General features: G+C 32.2%; 3 protein-coding genes across 7 annotated transcripts in view; 2 read left to right on the top strand and 1 right to left on the bottom strand.

Annotated features, from left to right (window-relative positions):
* The window catches only part of LOC135130705 (uncharacterized protein), a 573,502-nt gene that overhangs the window by 194,340 nt on the left and 358,764 nt on the right, over positions 1–20,398 (bottom strand). The window lies entirely within an intron of this gene.
* Positions 4,093–5,431, top strand: LOC135130416 (uncharacterized). The gene is made up of 3 exons (XM_064057795.1): positions 4,093–4,163; positions 4,644–4,870; positions 4,926–5,431. Exons 1-3 carry the CDS (start codon positions 4,155–4,157, stop codon positions 4,993–4,995), a joined length of 306 nt encoding a protein of 101 aa, XP_063913865.1. The 5' UTR covers positions 4,093–4,154; the 3' UTR covers positions 4,996–5,431.
* On the top strand, positions 16,126–19,010 carry LOC135130212 (uncharacterized). Its single transcript, XM_064057567.1, has 3 exons — positions 16,126–16,365; positions 18,370–18,611; positions 18,667–19,010. The coding sequence occupies exons 1-3, from the start codon at positions 16,357–16,359 to the stop codon at positions 18,944–18,946; spliced, it is 531 nt and encodes a 176-aa protein (XP_063913637.1). The 5' UTR covers positions 16,126–16,356; the 3' UTR covers positions 18,947–19,010.

The following is a 20,398-nucleotide window of genomic DNA, read 5'->3' on the forward strand; positions in this document are numbered from 1 at the left end:
ATCAAAGGCCTTTATCAGATCGAGACACATCATTGCAGTCTGCTTACCACAGTTAAAAGATGTTATAATTTTGGATAAGGCTTGATAGATGGCTCTTGTTGTAGATTTATTACTTCGAAAACCATTTTGTACATTTACTAATAAGTTGTTATTTTCAAAATATTCCGATATTCGTTTGTAATATATTTTCTCAAAAATCTTTGAAATATTTGAGAGCAGCGCTATCGGCCTATAATTTTCGAAATTGCATTTAGAACCTTTTGTAACCAGCCTAACAAGGCTGGGGCGTGAGTTATAAAAAAAAAGTATTATTTTTGAAAAATTAAATTATCGTTAATCGGGTAGCGTGTTTTTATCTGGTCTTCTACCTGAGAAGTGTTAATCACACATCACAGAAAAATGGGAATTCTCTTACCTTTCGAAACTTCCCTTTTCGCTGCTCGAGGGCACGGAGTCACTCACTAGTACCGCTGTTTCAATGCACTATTATTTTAACGGAAGGGTTGGCCGCAAAGTCCCCGAAAAGAAAGTCCAACTTAGTTGAAAATCGGTCACCCTTATTTATTTACATACACTAATGAATTAATCAAAAATTTACACAAGAAAACCAAAATGAACAAGTGGATCACCGCTCGCGGTGACTTCCACAAATTTAGAAAATAAAGCAAATGAAAATTTAACACTGAACGAAAATGAACACTAAGACACTTTGAAGCAAAATTTAAAACAAAGAACGCGACGAGAAGGAACGAGTTGCACACTACAAAATCCCGACCAGAGAACTGACAAAAATTGACCAAACTACTCTTTTATAATTTCGCCAAGAGTGGAGACTCCACCCGGCGTCAAGGGGCTAACAAAGAAAAACCAATGGAATGAAATCCACTGTGTTGGAAAGAAGTGCTTTCTCGTTCTCTCTCGTCTATACCAGCAAAACCGCTCAAATCGCCGTCGATTGACAAATTCTTATCAAAAGTCCCTGACAATATCATTTACATTATACCATGAATCTATCGAACAGCTTTTTGGAGTGGCCACTGGCTCGCGACTTAACTAGGATGGCTAGACATAGATCTCGAACACATCAAACGTTCTTTTACTTATGACTCGACTGTTTCTCACAGGTGGAACTGCAAACTTTATTCCACCTGTGGTAGGCTAGTTCTATGTCCGTCATCCATCCGAATTTCCAACCTTTTGTTTTCTCAAAACATCTGTACACAATTATTTACAAAGTGAGGAATCGCATCATACCATTTCGATAACGGGATCTCTCAAACAAAGCCCTTCTCTGCCTCTGTCCCCATCCATCATGGTCGCTATAAAACTGTGCCGTTTCTTGAAATTCGACAAAAGGGCTAGGCACGTTTGAAACTCAATTTACTTTTTTAACGACTCCCTCGGAAAAGATCGGACATGTGGTACTATAAAGTTAACCCGAGGGTCCAGTGCCACATGCAGAGAGGACGGGATATAGCTAGATGGGACAAAGGAAGTATATGGATCTATTTGTTGGGATTTTCTGGGAAGGTTCGGAAGAAGTGATTTTTAAGGGGTCGTTAACAAGAATTTCGACCCATGATGAACAGCCGAGACAAATCAGCTCGCGACAATGACCTTTTTGGGGTTGCACGTGCAGTCGTACAAATGCACTTGTTACACTTTTTTATGAATTGGTTTTATCTCTGCTATTTTAAGTTTATCTGGAAATGTGGCTTCTATAACTGTTTTATTAATGATGTCGGTTAGAGGGTCACTTATTTCGTGAGCTATAAATTTTAATAGTTTAACTGGTATTTCGTCTTCTCCAGTAGATGTTGTGTTAGCTAAACTATTTATAACATTGAAAACTTCGATAGAGTTTGTCGGTGACATAAAAAGGCTTTTATTACATTGGTCTTCAGTAGGGTAGTAATCAGAATTTGTGGGTTTTGACGCTAATCCTTGATTTAGGAAAAAGTGATTTATACTATTTAAAGTATCTTTAACGTCTACATTATTATTATGATTGTTAAGATTGTGAATGAGTGACACCTGCGTAGTATTTCGTTTCATATAGCTATTTACCAACGTCCATATAGTTTTACTTTTATTCCTAGAGTTTTTAATCATCGCTGCGTTACTCATTCTTTTTGCATCCATTATGACATTTTTCAACACTTTGCAGTAATAGTTATAGTAATCCTTATCGATAAAGCCTCGAAGTTTTAAATGATGCAGTTCACATTTTCTTTTACATGATTTCTTTATACCATTTGTTATCCAACTATTTGTATTGTTTGACTTTGTTGCTAGACGTTTAACTGGAAATATGCGATTAAGAAGGGAATAAATAATGTTATAAAAAGCGTTATATGCAGTATTTGGGTTAGATTCTAGGTATACGTATGACCAATCAACTTTTTGTAATTCCTCTCGATACATAGCTAACTTATCAATAGAAATAATCCGTTTATAGGTTATGGTTTTTTGTTGAGATTTAATTTCAGAGGTAACAATGTTTATGATTTGACCATAGTGGTCAGACAGTTCAAAGTTAACTACGGAGCAGTCACACTCTGTAAAATTGACAAATACATTATCAACTATTGATGACGTTGTGGGTGTTACTCTAGTTGGTTGATCTATTTTTTGTGACATATTATAGCTATTTAAAATATTTCTTAAATTATTACAATCATTTTTGCTTTTTATGGGGTCTACATTAATGTCTCCACATAAAATAATTTTATACAGATTAAAATTTCGTTCACATTCATCTAAAATCAAACACAGGGTATCAAACAAGGTAAAGATACTAGAAATTCCACAGGATTTACAGATTCAGGGTTTCCAGAGATTCCAAAGATTCTAGAAATTCAAAAAATTATACAGAATCTAGTTATTCTAGAAATTGTACAAGATGTTGAGCCTAGCGATTGCAGCCATTCTAGAGTTTCTAGAAATTCTAGAAATACTAAAAATTGTAGACACTCTAAAAATTTTAAAAATTCTAAAAATCCAGATCCAGAAGTGTTAGATTCGAGTGGTTCCAGCAATTGTAGAGGTTTTGAAGATTCTAGGGAATCTAAATATCCTAGAGGCCCTAAAAATTCCAAAGATTCTGAAAATTATTCTTAAATTTCCAGACTCTCTAAAGATTCCAAAGATTCCATAGGATCTAGATATACAGAGATTCCAGAGATGTCAAAGATCCTAGTAATTCAAAAAATTATATAGAATCTAGAAATTCCAGAAAAAGTACAATTAAGCTCTGCCCCTCGGCTTACGACGAATAAAAAAAAACATCAGAATTGAGATAAGGCGGGTGGGCGGGCCCAGTACTTGTTAAGATAAGATTGATTTGGTAAATGACATATCTTCTAAGAAAAAAAGGGTGGGTGGGCGGGGCTAAAACTTGCTAAGCTGAACGATATTAAGAGTAGTCACTGGAAGGGGTGGGTGGGGGAGGGGGCTACTTCTTCCGCGTAGAACTAGAAAAAGCTAAATTTAGCACCGCCCACCTCCTTTCCCCATTTCACTCATCGCCGATGCTCAGCACTATTTCCAAATTTCCAACAAAAGCACATAAAAACAGTAGGTGAAATGGCATTTAAAAAGTTGGAAGATACTTTATAAAAAAATATCGGGTACCGAGAGCTTAAACAAATTATTACAAGGCGAAAATGTAGAAAAAATATTCTCCTTTAACATCGTGTGATATAACAAGAAATAACAAATAAACCATTCGGCCAATGGATCCTGTTACAGTAGGTACTTCCGTGGCATACACGCGAGAGGTAAAAATTATAAACAATAAATGAATACATTATAACAAACAATGTTTAAGAATCTACACGCTGCCAACTCAGCGTAAACTCAACAATTAAATTATGATAATACGACGAATTATCGTCGATAATGTTTTCCTCTTGTCCTTTAGAAAAATACTTTCTTACATACATATGTGAAGATAACGTAGAAAGGGAGAGCATATATTTATCATAATTCATAATACAGTGAGCGGACTTCTGTCTCGCTACGTCTGAACTGAATTTCCATCCCGTACGAGCCGTACCGAGTTTGACCTTCCTTGGCCGCAGGAGATCCGCGACCTGGAAACCTGTTAGCTATTTTGATTTTAGTAATGTTTTGAACCTAGAACCGCACACATCATGGATGTGGTAAGACAACTCTAATTTCTATTATATAGAATATTTAGCGTTTGCAAAACTATTACTCTTAATTATAAGTGTATGGTTTTTAACAGACAGTACTTTGATTTTTTGGTGTCATATGACATGTTTTTGTTTATATTGCTCAGTTATTAGTAATTACCTTCTGAAATAATAATTAAATACAAAGTGTTGACAAAGTTGCGTCAGTTAACGTTTTCTTCAAAAATCCTCGTTCAAGTCAATTCAGTTTTTTAAAATGACACTGACGTAAACATTTATTCTTTGTAACCAGCCGTTTGTGCACAGTGACAACTTTTTCTTTCAGATTCTGATGGATGTTTTTATTAGTTATAGTTTATAAGTTGGTACCTTACATAAGCATTTTTTGGGAAAAATTCCACTAACCATTTGGCACAACCCGCAACTGCGAATTTAGTTCTTGGGGCCGTTCATATTGTGTTATAGCTGTTCCATTTTCTGTTATAGCTGGTGTTGCTTGGGTCTGCACGTCCCGAAGATGAAATTCCCGTTCATCCCACAGCCCAAAAGCGTTCACTGGAAGACCACCAAGTAATAAACGATACTATTACAAAATACGGCCTTCCACAAAACCACACAGCACTTGGACTTCCAGGACCTGAACTAGCAACTGGGAGAGACACGCTTTCAATTTCTGACGAACTAGTACGAAGGTCAGGGGCGTACACCCTCAAGTAAAACAGTTGTGATTTTCCTTCCCTGATCCTATAGACTTTCTTCAAATTTTAGAGTAAGAACCATAACCAGAGGCTTCAGCTATAACGCTAGATATGAAGATACCAAATTAATCACAAGATAAGGCCAAAGAAATATAATAACAAAAGGCCAGTACGGCGAGCATTTTGAAAGGAAAAGTGGCGGGTATTACATTCGTGTCATTGGTTACACCTTAAACGAAAATGGTTATCGACAGTTTTTAATTAACCTTTCTACGGCAAAAACCACCGAAGAAGAATTAAAACCATCTACTGCTAAGCCTCTTGGAAGTGCAAATCCTGGTGGTTGTGTCTCAGTTGATGTCTGTACAAAGAAAAGAAGCTTTCCAACAAAAGAACTTAATATTTTACTTGCGAAATACTGACTTGGCGAAATTAACAAAATTTCTAGAATTAGCTTTTACACTATTAGTAACACTGAATGTACAAACTGTAAATCTCTAATTTGAAAATTGTTGTTTTGAAGCTGTAAGCTATTGAAGTTGTATCTCTTTTCACAAATAAAAATTTTATTTTGAACTGAACGTTTATATTTTATAGTCAGTTTTAACTCCGTCATGTACCAGCTTCAGCTTTTATTTATATTCTACTTGTTGCCCTTCTACAAACTTGTTTAAGACTGTCTTATATCAGTACCAATACAATATTTCAGAACTCAAATTGATACCTACCTATATCTTTTCTGTAATTTCTTGTGGTTCTTTCTCGAGATTATGGATTTCTTTATCTCCTTTTTCCCATGATCTCACTCCATATGATATGGTGTCCATATTGGGTACAGTGCCTATATTTGGTTTAGGTACCGTATTTAAAGCAGATAACCAACAGGAAAAATACATTATCAGTGCATGCTTAACTTCAATTGTTTATTTAACTAAGCACGTAGCAAGCTGGTTGAGCAGCATAATCGAATATTTAATTTTGTCTTATCAGAACAAAGGGGGCGAATAAAATTGTTAATTAAACTACAATGGAGTAAAACGTTGTGAATGTAATTTTGGGTAACTAACTGTTATTATAATAACTCCTATATTATTATTATTAAATATAGGCGTGTGCCATATTACTGCAGTTCCAAATTTTTGAGAATATGAGGGAATCGTTATTGAATTGGTCAATAAAAAAATTGTGATCCAGTCAGTCGGGAGTACAAAAACTCTAGGGTTATGAAACTTCCAGAAAACATTAAAGTAGCCCTTCTTCGGATGGACTATTTTACAAGACCTCCCTCCCTAGCTTACGTAGTAGGTAGGAAGTAAAAGAAAGTAAAAGAAAGTAAAACGAAGTAAGTGAGGTAAAAAATAATAAATAGTTTTAACATTTTTAATACACACAAAAACCATAATTATCTAATAGAGATTTTTTTAAACATCAAAAAAATTATCAATTTTCAAAAAAGTGACAAATTTCAAAACAATTTATGTAGGATGTGTAGAATATCAAGGAAAGAATTTGGTCTAAGGTTACTTGGACATAACTTTTCTCGACCCTTAAATACAATCAGACAAATCCATTTGTTTCAAAAAATTATAAAATTTCATTTTGCCAAATTTGTTTATTTCATGCTAACCCCTATATAAATAAAAAAAGAGGTCTAAAGTTATTTACTTAGACAGACCTTCGTTCACCTCTGAAGTATAGGCGAACAATCAATTCCTCTGAAAAATTATAAAATTAAATTTTGGGATTTTATATTTCTGTACCTGAGAGCAAAAAGTAAGTAAGTCCATTTTTATCGATATTAAGATAATTGGCAATTTTGAACATTCTGAATTTGTTTGCTTTAATGAGAACAAAATAGTGACAAAAAATACTCTTTTTTCAAAAATCTTAAAATTCAAACTAATTAAGTCCTATATATTTTACGTCTACAAAATACGCAAGTCCAACTAATAAAAATAATTAAAACCTTGACTAAAACATAGTAACCTTTGAATTTTGCTTTTTTCACGACTGTCACCATATTGGCACAAGTTGTCACATTTGGTTAATTATAACTTATCTAGGTCTACGGGAGACAAAAATTTCTCTAGGGGCGGCTGAGCATCCCCTGGTCTCCCCGTTACTGCGGCCCTGTCTAAAGGTGAGAAAATATTAAAGTACCAAGTCGCCCGATGGACTCCGTTACTATACTTTCTTAGTTAACGCTCGATAAGCAAAACAACTTGAAATTGTTTATGTTTATACATCGGAAGAATGTCACGTAGAAATTAATTTTATTTGAATGAGTTTGTCGCCCCAAACCAGAGGATTAAAATTATTAAGTCGAGTTGATCAGAAACCCGTCACCAAACCCTAATTTGAAAATCTATTGACTGTTGAAATGGGTGCCCGAAGAGTATCGAAACTATTTTCGAAATTTACCCCTCTCAGACCAGACAAATGATTTGTTAGAAGAAGAAATTTAGTGTTTTTTTTGTTTTACCATTTTTTCTAAGTGGTAACAAAACTGTAATTATAAATGTTTTAATTTTGTATTACGATAATAATAAAAATAATATTGGGCACACGTTGTTTTGACTTTAAAACATATCAGCTATGTATATAAAACTTTTAGTGTATAATAGTATTAAGTCCAATATAAATTATCTGAAACCATTTATTAATTTGTCATAATGCAAATAAAAAAAAGAAATATGTAAATGATTAAATAAAAGCAAAAACAAAAGAATATTAAAAATTTTAAATCATTTTATTTCACTTTATTTGTAAAAAAAATCTCGTTAATATGTACATTGTTTGTTTCTGGGAAACTATGATTTTGGACTTACTTACTTTTTGCTCTCACGTACAGATTTTATGTTAAAGTACCGGTAAAAAACGACGTATGTTTCAAATGAGTTTTCCATTAGAAAATTTTGTCTCAATATTTTAGCAAGAACACACGTATCTCAATTCGAATGGAATACTATGAAGTCATATTTTTTTCGGGCCACCCTGTCTAAGTAAGTCCAAAAAATATGAACCACAACTCACAAAATTTTGCATTTTTGTATGGAATTTATTCGGCCAAATAAATTGAATAAATTTTGACTAGCGATGTTTACTATATATAACCTTAAACCGTTTGAAAGATTTCAGAGTATTTCGTTTTGCAATTTCAATGTTAAATTGCAAAATATTGTTATAGAATTTTGACTGGAAAATTCGACATGGATTCATAAACTAAAAAATTTTTTTTTTAATGTATTTGTGACAAAAATCATTCATAAACCACAAGTACTCAAGTATATTATTTAATAAAATTTAGATAACCTCACCTATTCAAAATAATGAGCTGACGTCATCATAATGTTGCTGCGGATGATTAGACAATTTTTTGGTAGCGTTTTACCTTCAATAACATACATATAAAATTTGTAAATAATTTCGGAGAATATCTGTCTAATAAAAATCGACACAGACGACAGACGAGAATTTTATTATACAGTGAAATATTAAAACTGCTTCATTGACTAATTTTTCTGGGACTTTTGCAAAATTTTCAGATTCAAATTATTGTAACGGATAAAGGGACAAATTATAATTACGTGGAGAAGCCAACGAATTAGCTGTATGTAAACTGGACCCTATTACTAAGGCTCGGACAATATTCAAAATGCATATTTTTGCGTATTCTGCATATTTAACTATTTTTTTGCATATATTGCATATATTAACATTAAGTGCATTTTTACGCATATTTTTAAATTTTTGCTGCATTTTTCGTGGTATTGGTGAACATCTAATTTTAATACAGTTGGTTATTGGCAGTATGCAGGTAAATAAGTACCGACCATTTCTAGCAATGCGGACGGGTTTTTCCAAGACTTCATTTATTGGCACCCCCAGTTAGGCGTATTACTAGAATTTTTTACTTACCGGCCTCTAAGCCAGATGTTGTAAATATAGATACTGTCTTTGAAATTTCTATTGAAACACCACCTGTTGATTTTGCTTAAAATTTAGCAATTGATAACAGCTTTCGGTTGATTGACAATGGCTTTTAGTTAGAAAATTGTCTGAATATGAACATTGCCAAATTTACGCTTAACAAGTGGTGTTTCAATAGAAATGGCAAAGACTATAGTTCTGCAAATGTCATCTACGAACTTGGCAACAGAACATTGATATTACGAATAATTAAAAAAATGTCTTCCAAATTATCATCGTGGATTCGGCCCTACTCAGAGTTGGTTGTAGATGGAGATGGTGTTTTGTTGCAAACCTTGCGGCAAAACAGTAAGTTTTTTAAAATATATTTTCAGTCCTTAGACTAAAGTCTAAGAGAACAAAATAAAAAAATATGTTTTGAATGTTATTCAATGTCAATAATAGGTATCTCTTACATAAATAATTATTTGTTTTGAATTTTTTTATAGATTTCGAGCACATGGAAACATCTTATAGACCAACTGCAGAACGCCTCTTCACAAAAAAAATTGTGAAAAAAGAAACTCCTTGAGAAGTAAAATACAGTTTTGAAGATAAATGTAAACCGGTGTATCATTATTCATAACAAATAAATTATACATTATTATACTGGTAGGATTCCTTACGGGACATTACCAGTTTAACAAACATCTACATACGATAGGGGTAGCAACAGACCCAATCTGTCGTGGATGCAATGAAGAAGAGGAAACAGCTGAGCACATTCTTCGTGAGTGTCCAGCCCTAGCCTCCTACAGGGAATCCATACTAGGGGACATCTGGCCTAGTATGGCAAATATCAGGGAGTTTCCACCCTCTGCATTACTCAAGTACATTCAAGCAGTTGGATGGCTTGACGAGTAGAGGAGCGGGAAAACACCCTGATATGGACTTGGGGAAGGTACAATGGGCCCAAAGGCGAGGCCTAAGTGCCGGCTGGCTACGGTCAGCCCCCATAAATTAAGAATCCAGAATCCAGACATATGTGATTATGCAAACGTTTTTCTGTGAATTTAGCAACCAATCACAAAATTTCTCATGGAAAATATATTGCCTGTGGGAGTTACACACTAGCAACTCAACTTGAACCGAACCTTTAAATCATATCAACAACAATTTTTATAAGCACAAATATTTTTCTTTAACGATTCTTGTCCTTTATAAAAAACGACTTTTTGCATATTTCAAGGTAACATAGAATAGAAGGGGACAGCATGTAGAGCTGTTTATCATAAAACTGACTGGTGTTAGCTTTTTGATCTTAGTTATGTATTAAAGCTCGAGCAGCATACATCATGGGTGTGGTAAGATAACCCTAACTTCACTTAGACACAATATCTAGTGTTTCTAAAATTATTACCCCTATTTAGATTTACTTAATTTTGCATTGTTTTCTTTTTATTGTTAGCAAGATCAAAAATATATAAATTTTTGAAACCATACGAAATTCTGTAAGTACGTTTTTTCTAACTCTCTAGTTATTCCTTATTGGTTTGGTTATCTACGCATCAGATACAGTATGCAGCCAATCCGTCAGTCAAATTGATGAATACCTCTAGATGGTTCATTGGAAGACCAACAAGTAATAAATGAAACTATTACCAAATACGGTTTTTCACAAAACTACAGAGCGCTTGGACTTTCAGGACCTGAACTATTAACTGGAAAGGACACACTTTCATTTTCTAACGATCTAGTACCAGGAGAACCAGGAGCGTACATCCTCAAGTAAAACAACATATTATATATATTTTGAGTCCACCATAAACTGCTTCAAATTTTAGAATAAGGACGATAACCGAAAACTTCAGCTACAACAGCCGATATGAAGACACCGAATTAAAGAAAACGGAAAACCAAAAAACTGTAATGACAAAAAGCCAGTTTAGCGAGCATTTTGAAAGAAAAAGTGGGGGGTACTACATTCGTGTCATTGGTTACACCTTGGACGACCAGGGATATCAACAATTTTTAATTAACCTTTCTACCGCAAAAATCGTCACAGAAGAAGTAGAACTACCTACTATCGACACCATTGTGCCTCCTGCCAGTACTGATGGTGACTCAGATGCTACTTTTGCTCCTGATTCACCTCCTTTGTGGGTGGTCCAACTGGGGACAAATTGGGACTTAAGAGAGTAGTACTTATATCTTTAATTGGGTCACACTGACTTGGCTCACTGATATATCGTAAAAAAATATAATATTTGCTACCGACAATTTGTAAATTACAAAACTTGTTATGAAACTAAGCTAAAATTGTTATCAATAAAATGCTTCAGAATCCAAGTTGACACCTGCAAATCAGGTTTTTTATTTTTCGCCCAACTTATTGTGGTGTGTTCCAAATAAAAAAGATGTTAGTTAATTGTCTAAAATATGCTGCATGCTGAAAAATAGTTTATTCTTTACCCAAAACCAGCATTAGGTTCTCGGAACTATTTTTATGTATAATTATGTATAAATACATGTTTCGCCATTAAATAATAGCTTCTTGTTTACAGTGTAAGTTTTTATTTGCAAAATAAATATTCTATTTACACTTCACAATTAAGGACTATAACGAACCAAAACGGCATTGTTACAGCTAAATTTATGTTCTTGTTGTAGAGATTCCAGATAGGTAGCACATAAGACGTCCTTGAACTTATAAACATCTCGTTAAAAATGTTCACACGCATATTTTTTTTAAAGCAAGGTGAGTGACAGCGTATTTGTGTTAAACTCTTCAACGTTATTTGTCTATAGTGTAAATTTTCAACATGATGATTCCGATGCTAAGTCATTAAATATGTTTCTAGTTATACGGTGCATGGTTACTGCTCTAGAGTCTCGCAAACGTACCAAGTAATTTAATTAGTGTTTAATAAAAAAAAATTCATAATTACGGCGCATTACCACATTATTCGAGATTATGTAAGGCTAACGAAAACACAAACAAGATAATTACCTAAAACTAAATCTTAAAACAAACTTATAAAAAGTGCAATAAATACAATTCTTTTGCATGTATCTACATTTTTTAAACTAAGGAGTTTCGGGCCAATGTATTTAAAACGTGCTGCAAATCCCGTTTATCATTAATAATAATAAAACACTATATTTGTTTATACAATTCTGATTCAAAAAGCACTTGATTATGAAATATATATTATAAATGGACCACGTTAACCAAAAACGTACTAAGCGACAAAATTGCAATTTGAGTAATACTAGGGTGAACTTTTATTAAAAACTAAAAATTTGTATTAATGTCGGAATAAAATTTTTGCCTTAAGAATACATGACTTTATGCATGTAGTCTATTTTGTTAATGGCATCAAAAACACCCAGTCCTTTACAGTTTTAAAGAAGCATTTTGGCGCTTGGTTCTTTTTTGAGAAAACCATGATATTAAATTTATTATTCCGTAAAAAGGCACTAAGTAATTCTTTGAAAAATATTATATATATTTATATTAATTTAACGACCTGCTAGCAAAAGGAACATATGCCATGAAACAAAAACATTTTATTTCATGTAAGTTTTTGTAAAAGAGTTTTGCATCCTCGGGAATAAAAGGACAAAATGCGATATTGCTTTTCCATTGGGCCATAATGTAGACAATTTTCCAAAATTTTTAGAAGTCTTTTCCTTTTATGCATCAAAACTTCATTGTAGATCTCATTTTCCTGATTACTTTTCATAAAAATAGAAAGCGGTGTATCTTTAGTAAGTTTAATCACTCTTGTTTTCAATCATCTAATTTTTTGTTCATGTATGCCTTCTATTTGTGACACTAGACTCTAAATCGGCTTCACTACAAAAATGTTCTTTCTGCATAAACTAAACAATAAATGGATTTTTCTTTCTACAATTTAACATAATATTGGCGTAATCTTGTGGCGTCGAAACAAAAAAATTCAAATAAATTGTTTGTTAAGTAGAATGTTGCTATAAAATTGATTTTAGCATGAATACACAGAGTCAGTTCTGTTATAGCCTTTGTGGTAAAATTTTCAGTAGGTATTAAGCATTTATAAGACAAGATCCCACCTTTTGTGTGCCGCAACCTATTTTCTTTTTTTCCAAATAAAATAGTGTCCTTTCCTTGTTTTACCGGAAATAAAACACTAAGTTTGTAGGATAGTTATAAGGAAACAAAGCACTGCACAACCAATTAAAAAAAGTGCTGTGTCGCTTGGTACCTTTTTGATTAAAACATAATCCCAGATTTATTAAAGGCACATAGTTCCACCTCAAATTTTGGTATAAAAATAATTAAGACAAATAAAGTATTTTTACAAATTACTTTTTGACATTAAATTCTGACTGTTAGCAGGTTTAACTCATTTTTTGCGATTTGGCGCTTAGTACGTTTTTGGTTAACATCGTTCAAATCTAATATGAAAACGGAAAGCAAAAATTTCAAATATGTGTATTCTACAAATTTTAGTTGTTCCATTTGAAGTTCCAAAAAGTTGTATCTACTACAGCTGTATCAATTTTTTACGTTTGTTTGAAAGGGTAACTTCAAGAACCTGTACTTATAGCAAATATTATGAAAAATATTTCTGTGTGGAATTTTTTTGTTTTTTCTTAATTAAATCTAATAATTTAGAAGAATTTGACATTTCTGGAAGAGATTTTAAGTTTTTGAATGTTCTATTCAAATGTGCGGAGTTAAATTATGTACATAAATATTGTTTATGGCCTCTCCTTGGAGTTAATAAACCTAAATAACAATGTTTTTTTAAGTAAACAAACCTATACAGTTTTATGGTCAAACGGCGAGTTTTTTTTTAAATAAAGTTAATTTGATTTTTTTTTAATAGCGCTACCATATACCTAATGATTAATAAATTCATTTTTAAATGGAGCTTTTTTTCTGAATTCATTTATAAATAAATAAATAAATGTAAATATATTTGCCCAACAGAACGATGAGAACTACACGACAAAGTCTAAACTTAATAATAGTCTTAATTGATATAGCACAATCATACTTTCTTTCTATTTAAATTTATAACCCATAAGTATTAATTTTAGTTAATATTAAACAATAAATAAATTAACAAGTCACAACCGAAACCAAAACTAAACTTCTGTTTTCTACAAAAGGTGCTCAAAATGCTCTTCATTTACTACCTGGCAGTAAAAAACTCTAAAATCTATTCAAAAATGCATTAAGTATGTAGTAGTGCCTTGCATCTCGAAAACAAATGAAGCAAAAACAATTTTTTAACGAATATAATTAAAACACAACCTTTTGTGCCCCTGTATCTAATTTCAGGTGATTCGTACCATTGGTTCTCAACATATTTAACCGTTTCCTTAAATTCTAACTACATGTATATAAATTAATAACATAATCTAATTATATTTTGCTAATTAAGTACCTACGACCCATCGCTTACTTATTTTTTTCAGTACAGATAGATTTATTTTATATTTTTCAAGATTTCCTGATTGTTTGGTGCGAATAAAATAATTGATGTTTATCTATATATTATACATACATTGTTAACAAACAAAAAAAAGTATCATTGTGTTCTGAGAACTTAATGGAAATTAGAACAATGATATAAACAACAAAATAAATTAGTTCGTACATTAATAATTATGTGCGAACGGTAGTAAAAAACGACCACGAGATTGCTAATATCTTGTTAAAATTTCAAAGAAGTTTATTATGCAATCTTAAAAAATGATCGTAAAATTTGTCAAGTAAATATTATTGTGTTAGTACGAATAATTGAAATGCGATTTATTTAATTACGATAACGGTTACCGTTTGAAACGCTTTTACAATTTCAAAATGATCGTTTCTGTAGCGCCCAAAGACTATTCGATAAACGACAGAAGAATATCTGAATACGCGAAACCTATACTCTCATGTTCTACGACTGTGAAATGTCAAGAAAACGACCAAAATACAAAGTATGTGTATTAAAAAGTTGGAAGATCCTTGTTTTAAGGTGTTTTTAGAAAAATATTGCAAACACGTTATATCGGACTAAAGTACGGATGTCCGAGATATTTACAATGATACTGTTTCTGGTATTAAAGGAATTGTAAAAAACCAATTTATATACTTTCTAGTTTATGAAACTTCTGATGCCTGCGGGCGTTATATTGCCAATATACTGGATTTAGATTTATTAATGAATCTTTCATAAATTTCTTTCTTCCTGATATTCTGATATAGAAGATTTTAGTTACGTTGTCCAATGCAGTGACATAGAGTTGCTGAGGAAATCAGGCAACAAGTTCTAGCTGTAAATTCTGCAATAATATTTATATATACGCATATTTTGACAGATATTTGTGCATATAAATCCGTTTCTTAATGGTGAGACTATAATATAAGTTAAAATGAATATCACTGATGAACTTACCAAACAACTATGAATCTATGGCCCACCCCTGTAGAACTCCAAACAACAAATTATTTATAGTTTGAAGAATATTTACAAAATGACCATTGAAAAAATATGAATTTTTACTAAACCTAAGCAAAATTGGTCAAAAATTGAAAAATATACAAAAAAATTAAACAAGATGTAAAAATATCCAACAAAATTAAGTAATAAATAAAAAATGACGACACCGTAAAATAAAACCCCAAATAATTGTGAAGTCATATTAAAAATTCAAGAAATTACATTGAAAACTTCGTCGTTGCTTGTAGACGGTTAATAAATTTGCAGTTTTATCTTTCAGAATTCGTTAGTTCACACAAAACTTAAGCTACAACGTTCGCTACAAAAAGGTACAAAAGGATAACAGACGATAGAGAAACACCGATTATTAAAGACCAATTCACTCAGTATTGCGAAGGAAAAGCGGAGATCATTATATTCGCACCGTGAGTTAGACGTTCGAAAAAGGTCAGAAGAGAGATTCTCAACGACCTGGCTGAAGCAACAATCGCTACCGAAAAAAATTCATCCTCGTCCTTGCAACTAGTTGATGACTAGTTAGTTACACAAAGCCAGTTACGAGGGACAGTCGGGAAACTGAAACTGACACTAATACCACTACGACGACCGTGTAGAAAATGTTTAGACGTAGGTAGTGGTAAACTAAACAACGAGTAATCAAAAATCAGCGCATTATTGCCTTAATAACCCTCGTATAACGCCCTTTAGTTGATAATAAAGCAATAATAATTTTTCTCACAGGATATAATTTAATTGAAAACGAAATTCTGTATTCATTTGCACCTCATTTCCATAAATACAATAAGTAAGCGTAGTGATATTCTATTCAAATTACTGTTAGTCTAGACGTTTATAAACAACATGGACTTTTAAATTAACAATCTCCTCTGTTTTATCGTCAGTGTATAAGTTTATACAGAATATCGTTATAAATAAATCAGAGTAACGGTGCAACGAATCCGTAATTTGGGTCGTCTAAATCCTGTTTTTTGAAAACACAATCAACAAGAAAAATGCAGACGACTGGAAGTGGGTGAGGTGCTCTAGTTAAAATCGTCGCGAATATGTGATGGCGATCATTAACGTGTCGACGAAGGTGTGAATTCTATCATGAATATCGTAAGTTACTGTTTTATTTTTAATAATTCGTATAAAGGATCAAAAATTATCTGATAACAATAGCAAGTTTTGCCTACAGTTTCGTCACCGATTTTACATCCAATGACGAAATTTATTTTGTGGTTATAAATTTAATTTGTAAAATGTTGTACACTTCTGATTTTTTTTTCAAACAAATCTGCATGCTAAGGATCATACCTCAACACGGATTCATAATTTACACAAGCAGGAGTATGCTATTTTATAACATTTGTTCGACAGAATTGTAAGATGACGTCATCATTTTTGGGAGGAACTAAAAAAAAGGATAAATTTTGATTAACTATTTGCTATGAATACGATCACCTTAAAACGTTGTAAGTTATCAGAACATTCGGTTTTGCAATTTTAAAGTTAGATTATAAAATGCTATTAATTTTTTTTTTTTTTTTCAAAAATGTGGATATGTAGGATAAAAACTCAACGCAGATTCATGAACACAATGACGTCATTCCGTTGTTGTTGGTGATGATTAGACAATTTTTGGTTAGCGTTTTAGCATCTACACAACATTTCCTAACGTAGATATAAATAAAAATATAATGAAATAATATAATATAATTTGCCAACAATCGATCCAGTAGTTTTGAAGATTATTTGGCTAATGAAAATTGACACAGACTACAGACAAAGGGAATCAGGGGGTCTATATTTTCGTACTCTAAGGGTTATAAAACGTCGAAAAAACCTGAAAACAACGATTCCGATGGATCCTGTTACAATACTTCCTTAGCTTACGCTCAGGAAGTAAAAATATGATCTAAAACTATAAAAAAACTATACAACAAAATTATTTCAAAGGGTAACTTTTCTTTTATGCCGCTTTCATGTTTTTTTTATATTTCTGTTGTACAAAAAACAAACATTATTTATATAAAATGTGGTCCTGAAGTCCAAGTTTCAATTATTATTTTAAGACGACGCGTAAGTAAAGTACGAGACCTTAGTGAGAAAAATTACTCTACAAAATCTGAAGAAAACTCTTCATCGGATTTTTAAAGTGAACATTTCATGACATTTTGACTGAGATTTTACAGTCTTCCTCATAATTTTAAACTATCCCCAAAGTCTCAAAGTAATAGCTCCAGTAATTTCAAAAATTTACTTTGCAATAAAATCGTCGACATCAAGAGATGCCGAAAAGTCATAAATGTAAAAAAAGACGTAATCTTGTATTGGACCAGTTTAACACCAAGAGGGCATAAAAAACACGAGCAAAGATAGCTAAGGATTTCTGAAAATCTGTTTTTCATAGAATTTGCGTCTTGTCAGATTACCGTCAAATTGAAAATTTGAGTTGAAAATGGAACGATCAAAGATAAACTCTCAAAAACTCATAGCTGTCTTTGATCATGTTTTAAACAAAAATATATATACAATAATTGCTAGTTAGTGCTTAGATATTTATTACACATTTTCGTAATGTCCCTAATATTTACTTAAAAGTTTATAAACATTCTTTATGAGAAGAAAAGATATTTGGTATTTTCGTGTATATATATTTTTAAGAAGAAATTCGCATTTTTGAGTTGTTTAGACGATAAAAGTTTTTTATTTTACTACCATTTTCAATTAACACGTTTTGCAGAACGCAAGAGACAAGCAAAATTGATCTTTATTTTTCACAACCAAAAATTACTCGTAAGCGTAGCTAGGAATGTATTGTAATCGAGTCCATCGGCCGACTCACGACTCTTATATTTTCTCGACCTGCCATGACCCTGGAGTACGATGACCTCCGGTTTTCGTCTGTCTGTCTGTCTGTCTGTCTGCCGTCCGTGACGATTTTTGTTAGACGAATAATCTCCGAAACTACTGGACCGACTGTTGTCATATTTTGTATGTACATTAGGAATGTCATGTAGATGGCAAAACACTAACCAAAATTTGTCTATCATCCCCATCAAAAACGTGATACAATTCAACAAAAAAACTTTATTAGTAATAAAAATATTACATTTACAGTTACTACTATGCATGCTATTATGCTACACATCCACGGCTCGAAGTCACGACGAAATCTCCGACCTGAAAAATACGGAAAGTGCAACGGAAAACGAACGTGTACTAAATGAAACTTTGACAAAATACGGTGACGTTGAAGACTTTACGAAACTGGGACTACCAGGTCCCGAAATTCTTACGGACCGGAAAAGGTTTGATTTAAGTAATCAGTTTGTTGGGGATTCCACAAATTACACTTTAAGGTGAGATAAAAAAAATTAATAGTTTTTGTAGGCTGCATATTTTTCTTTTTTTCAGAATTCGTACTATTATTCGAAATTTAAGTTACAACGCACGTTTTGAGAAAGGTACAATAAAAATAATAGACAACCAAGAACAACCAGATGTTAGGGGTCTGTTCACCGAACATTTCAAAAAAAAGACTGGAGGTTATTACATTCGAACTATAGGTTACACGCTAGATGAAAATGGTTATAGACAGTTTCTGATTGGCTTATCTACAGCAATAGCCGAAAAAAGTAAAAGAATTTCGTCGACGGTTCTTGCATCCTTAGTCGGTGGTAACAACTTAGGATGAAAACAACATTTAATAGTACCTTTATATTCAATTACAAGTGGAATAAAATTAAATCAGTCACTCATAGGAATCTTTTGCATACGTACACGAAATTGGTTGTCGATCGAATTACTAGATTTACATTTCCTACCTTTGTCTAAAAACATCCCGACCAGTTTATTTTATTACATAGGTTGCTAATTTATCTTTATCTGAAACCTTCTAGTTTATTCATATACGTTCACGCTTAAGTATCCGAACTTGTCCGACCTTTCCCTGCAATACGTTGTCTGCAAATTTAATAACGTTATTTTAAAGTTAAGCAAGTTTTATGCTCATTCAAATCATATTTCAGAACACATGTTTGAAGAATATATTTGTGGAAATATCTATAAGAAGTTAGAAATCTACATGTACGAACCTCCAAACTCTCCCGTAAAAAAAAACATCACCATTTTGTGTACATTATGGAAATTACTTAGGAAATAAATTCAGTAAACGAAAACAAAATAAAACCGAGAAGAGTTAAGTAGCATCCTTGAATTTTCTATTGAGAGGTCTAGAAAAAAGTATAAAATTGAGTGTTGGAAAAATGGATAATGAAGACAAATTTTAAGTAACAAATACAAAGACTGTCATTACAATGCTTCGGATTTTAGGTCGTTAAAAAATGAATAAAAGGAGACATTTTTGGGTCCCAAAATTGACGAATTAGGTTATAAAAATCTTAGTTTAGGTTAAAAACCTGGAAGAAAAAATATTTGCTCAACGAAAAAGCATACATCAAAAAAATATATATTTAAAAAAAGCATTAAACAAAACATTATCGAAACAAATATTTTGTGCAACAAACAAAAAAATTATTAAATAAATAAACGATCTATAATTACGTCCAGTAATTCTAAGTTACCGCAAAAAAATGGTGAGCAAATTAAAGCAAGTCGCATTTAACAAAAAATAAAATATTAATTCAGGTATTTAAAATGAGTTACAAAAGCAAACTATATATTTCTCTAAATTTTCGATTGTATATTTACACCTTTGATCGCTTAAAACACTTTTAAGTTTCGAAAACGTGCGTTCCACATCACAAGAAGTGATGGGTGCAAAATTAAATATTGAACAATCTACGTTTTCATTTGTGTATGTATTGTTATGCTACCAACATAATACTACTAATATTACCGAAAATTACGTTATTTACTGAACATATAAAATCGTATCCTGGATTGTTTTTTAACAGAGAACATAATTTTTGGAAGACATTTCCCCCACCTCTCCTGGTGTGTTTTTTAAAGATGTATACACTTTTTCCACAATTTCCATACTTTGGTTTAATTTTAAACCTATAGTTTCTAATTGTTCTATTGCATCAGCAATAATTTTAAAGTGAGTTTTAATGTACAAGAGTTCATTGTTAACGTTTGCTTTATTCAGGAATTCTTGAGCTTTTTTAACGTTTTGTACATTTGT

The sequence above is a fragment of the Zophobas morio genome, unplaced genomic scaffold (assembly GCF_036711695.1).
Source record: "Zophobas morio isolate AGI-343-1 ecotype UQ-CSIRO unplaced genomic scaffold, CSIRO_AGI_Zmor_V1 ptg000017l, whole genome shotgun sequence".
In the NCBI taxonomy this organism is placed as follows: domain Eukaryota; kingdom Metazoa; phylum Arthropoda; class Insecta; order Coleoptera; family Tenebrionidae; genus Zophobas; species Zophobas morio.

Excerpts from the sequence above, each read along its gene's own strand:
- LOC135130416 (XM_064057795.1), top strand. Across the intron at positions 4,871-4,925 it reads TCAGGGGCGTACACCCTCAA|AGTAAGAACCATAACCAGAG; the intron begins GTAAAACAGTTG and ends TTCAAATTTTAG.
- LOC135130212 (XM_064057567.1), top strand. Across the intron at positions 18,612-18,666 it reads TCCACAAATTACACTTTAAG|AATTCGTACTATTATTCGAA; the intron begins GTGAGATAAAAA and ends TCTTTTTTTCAG.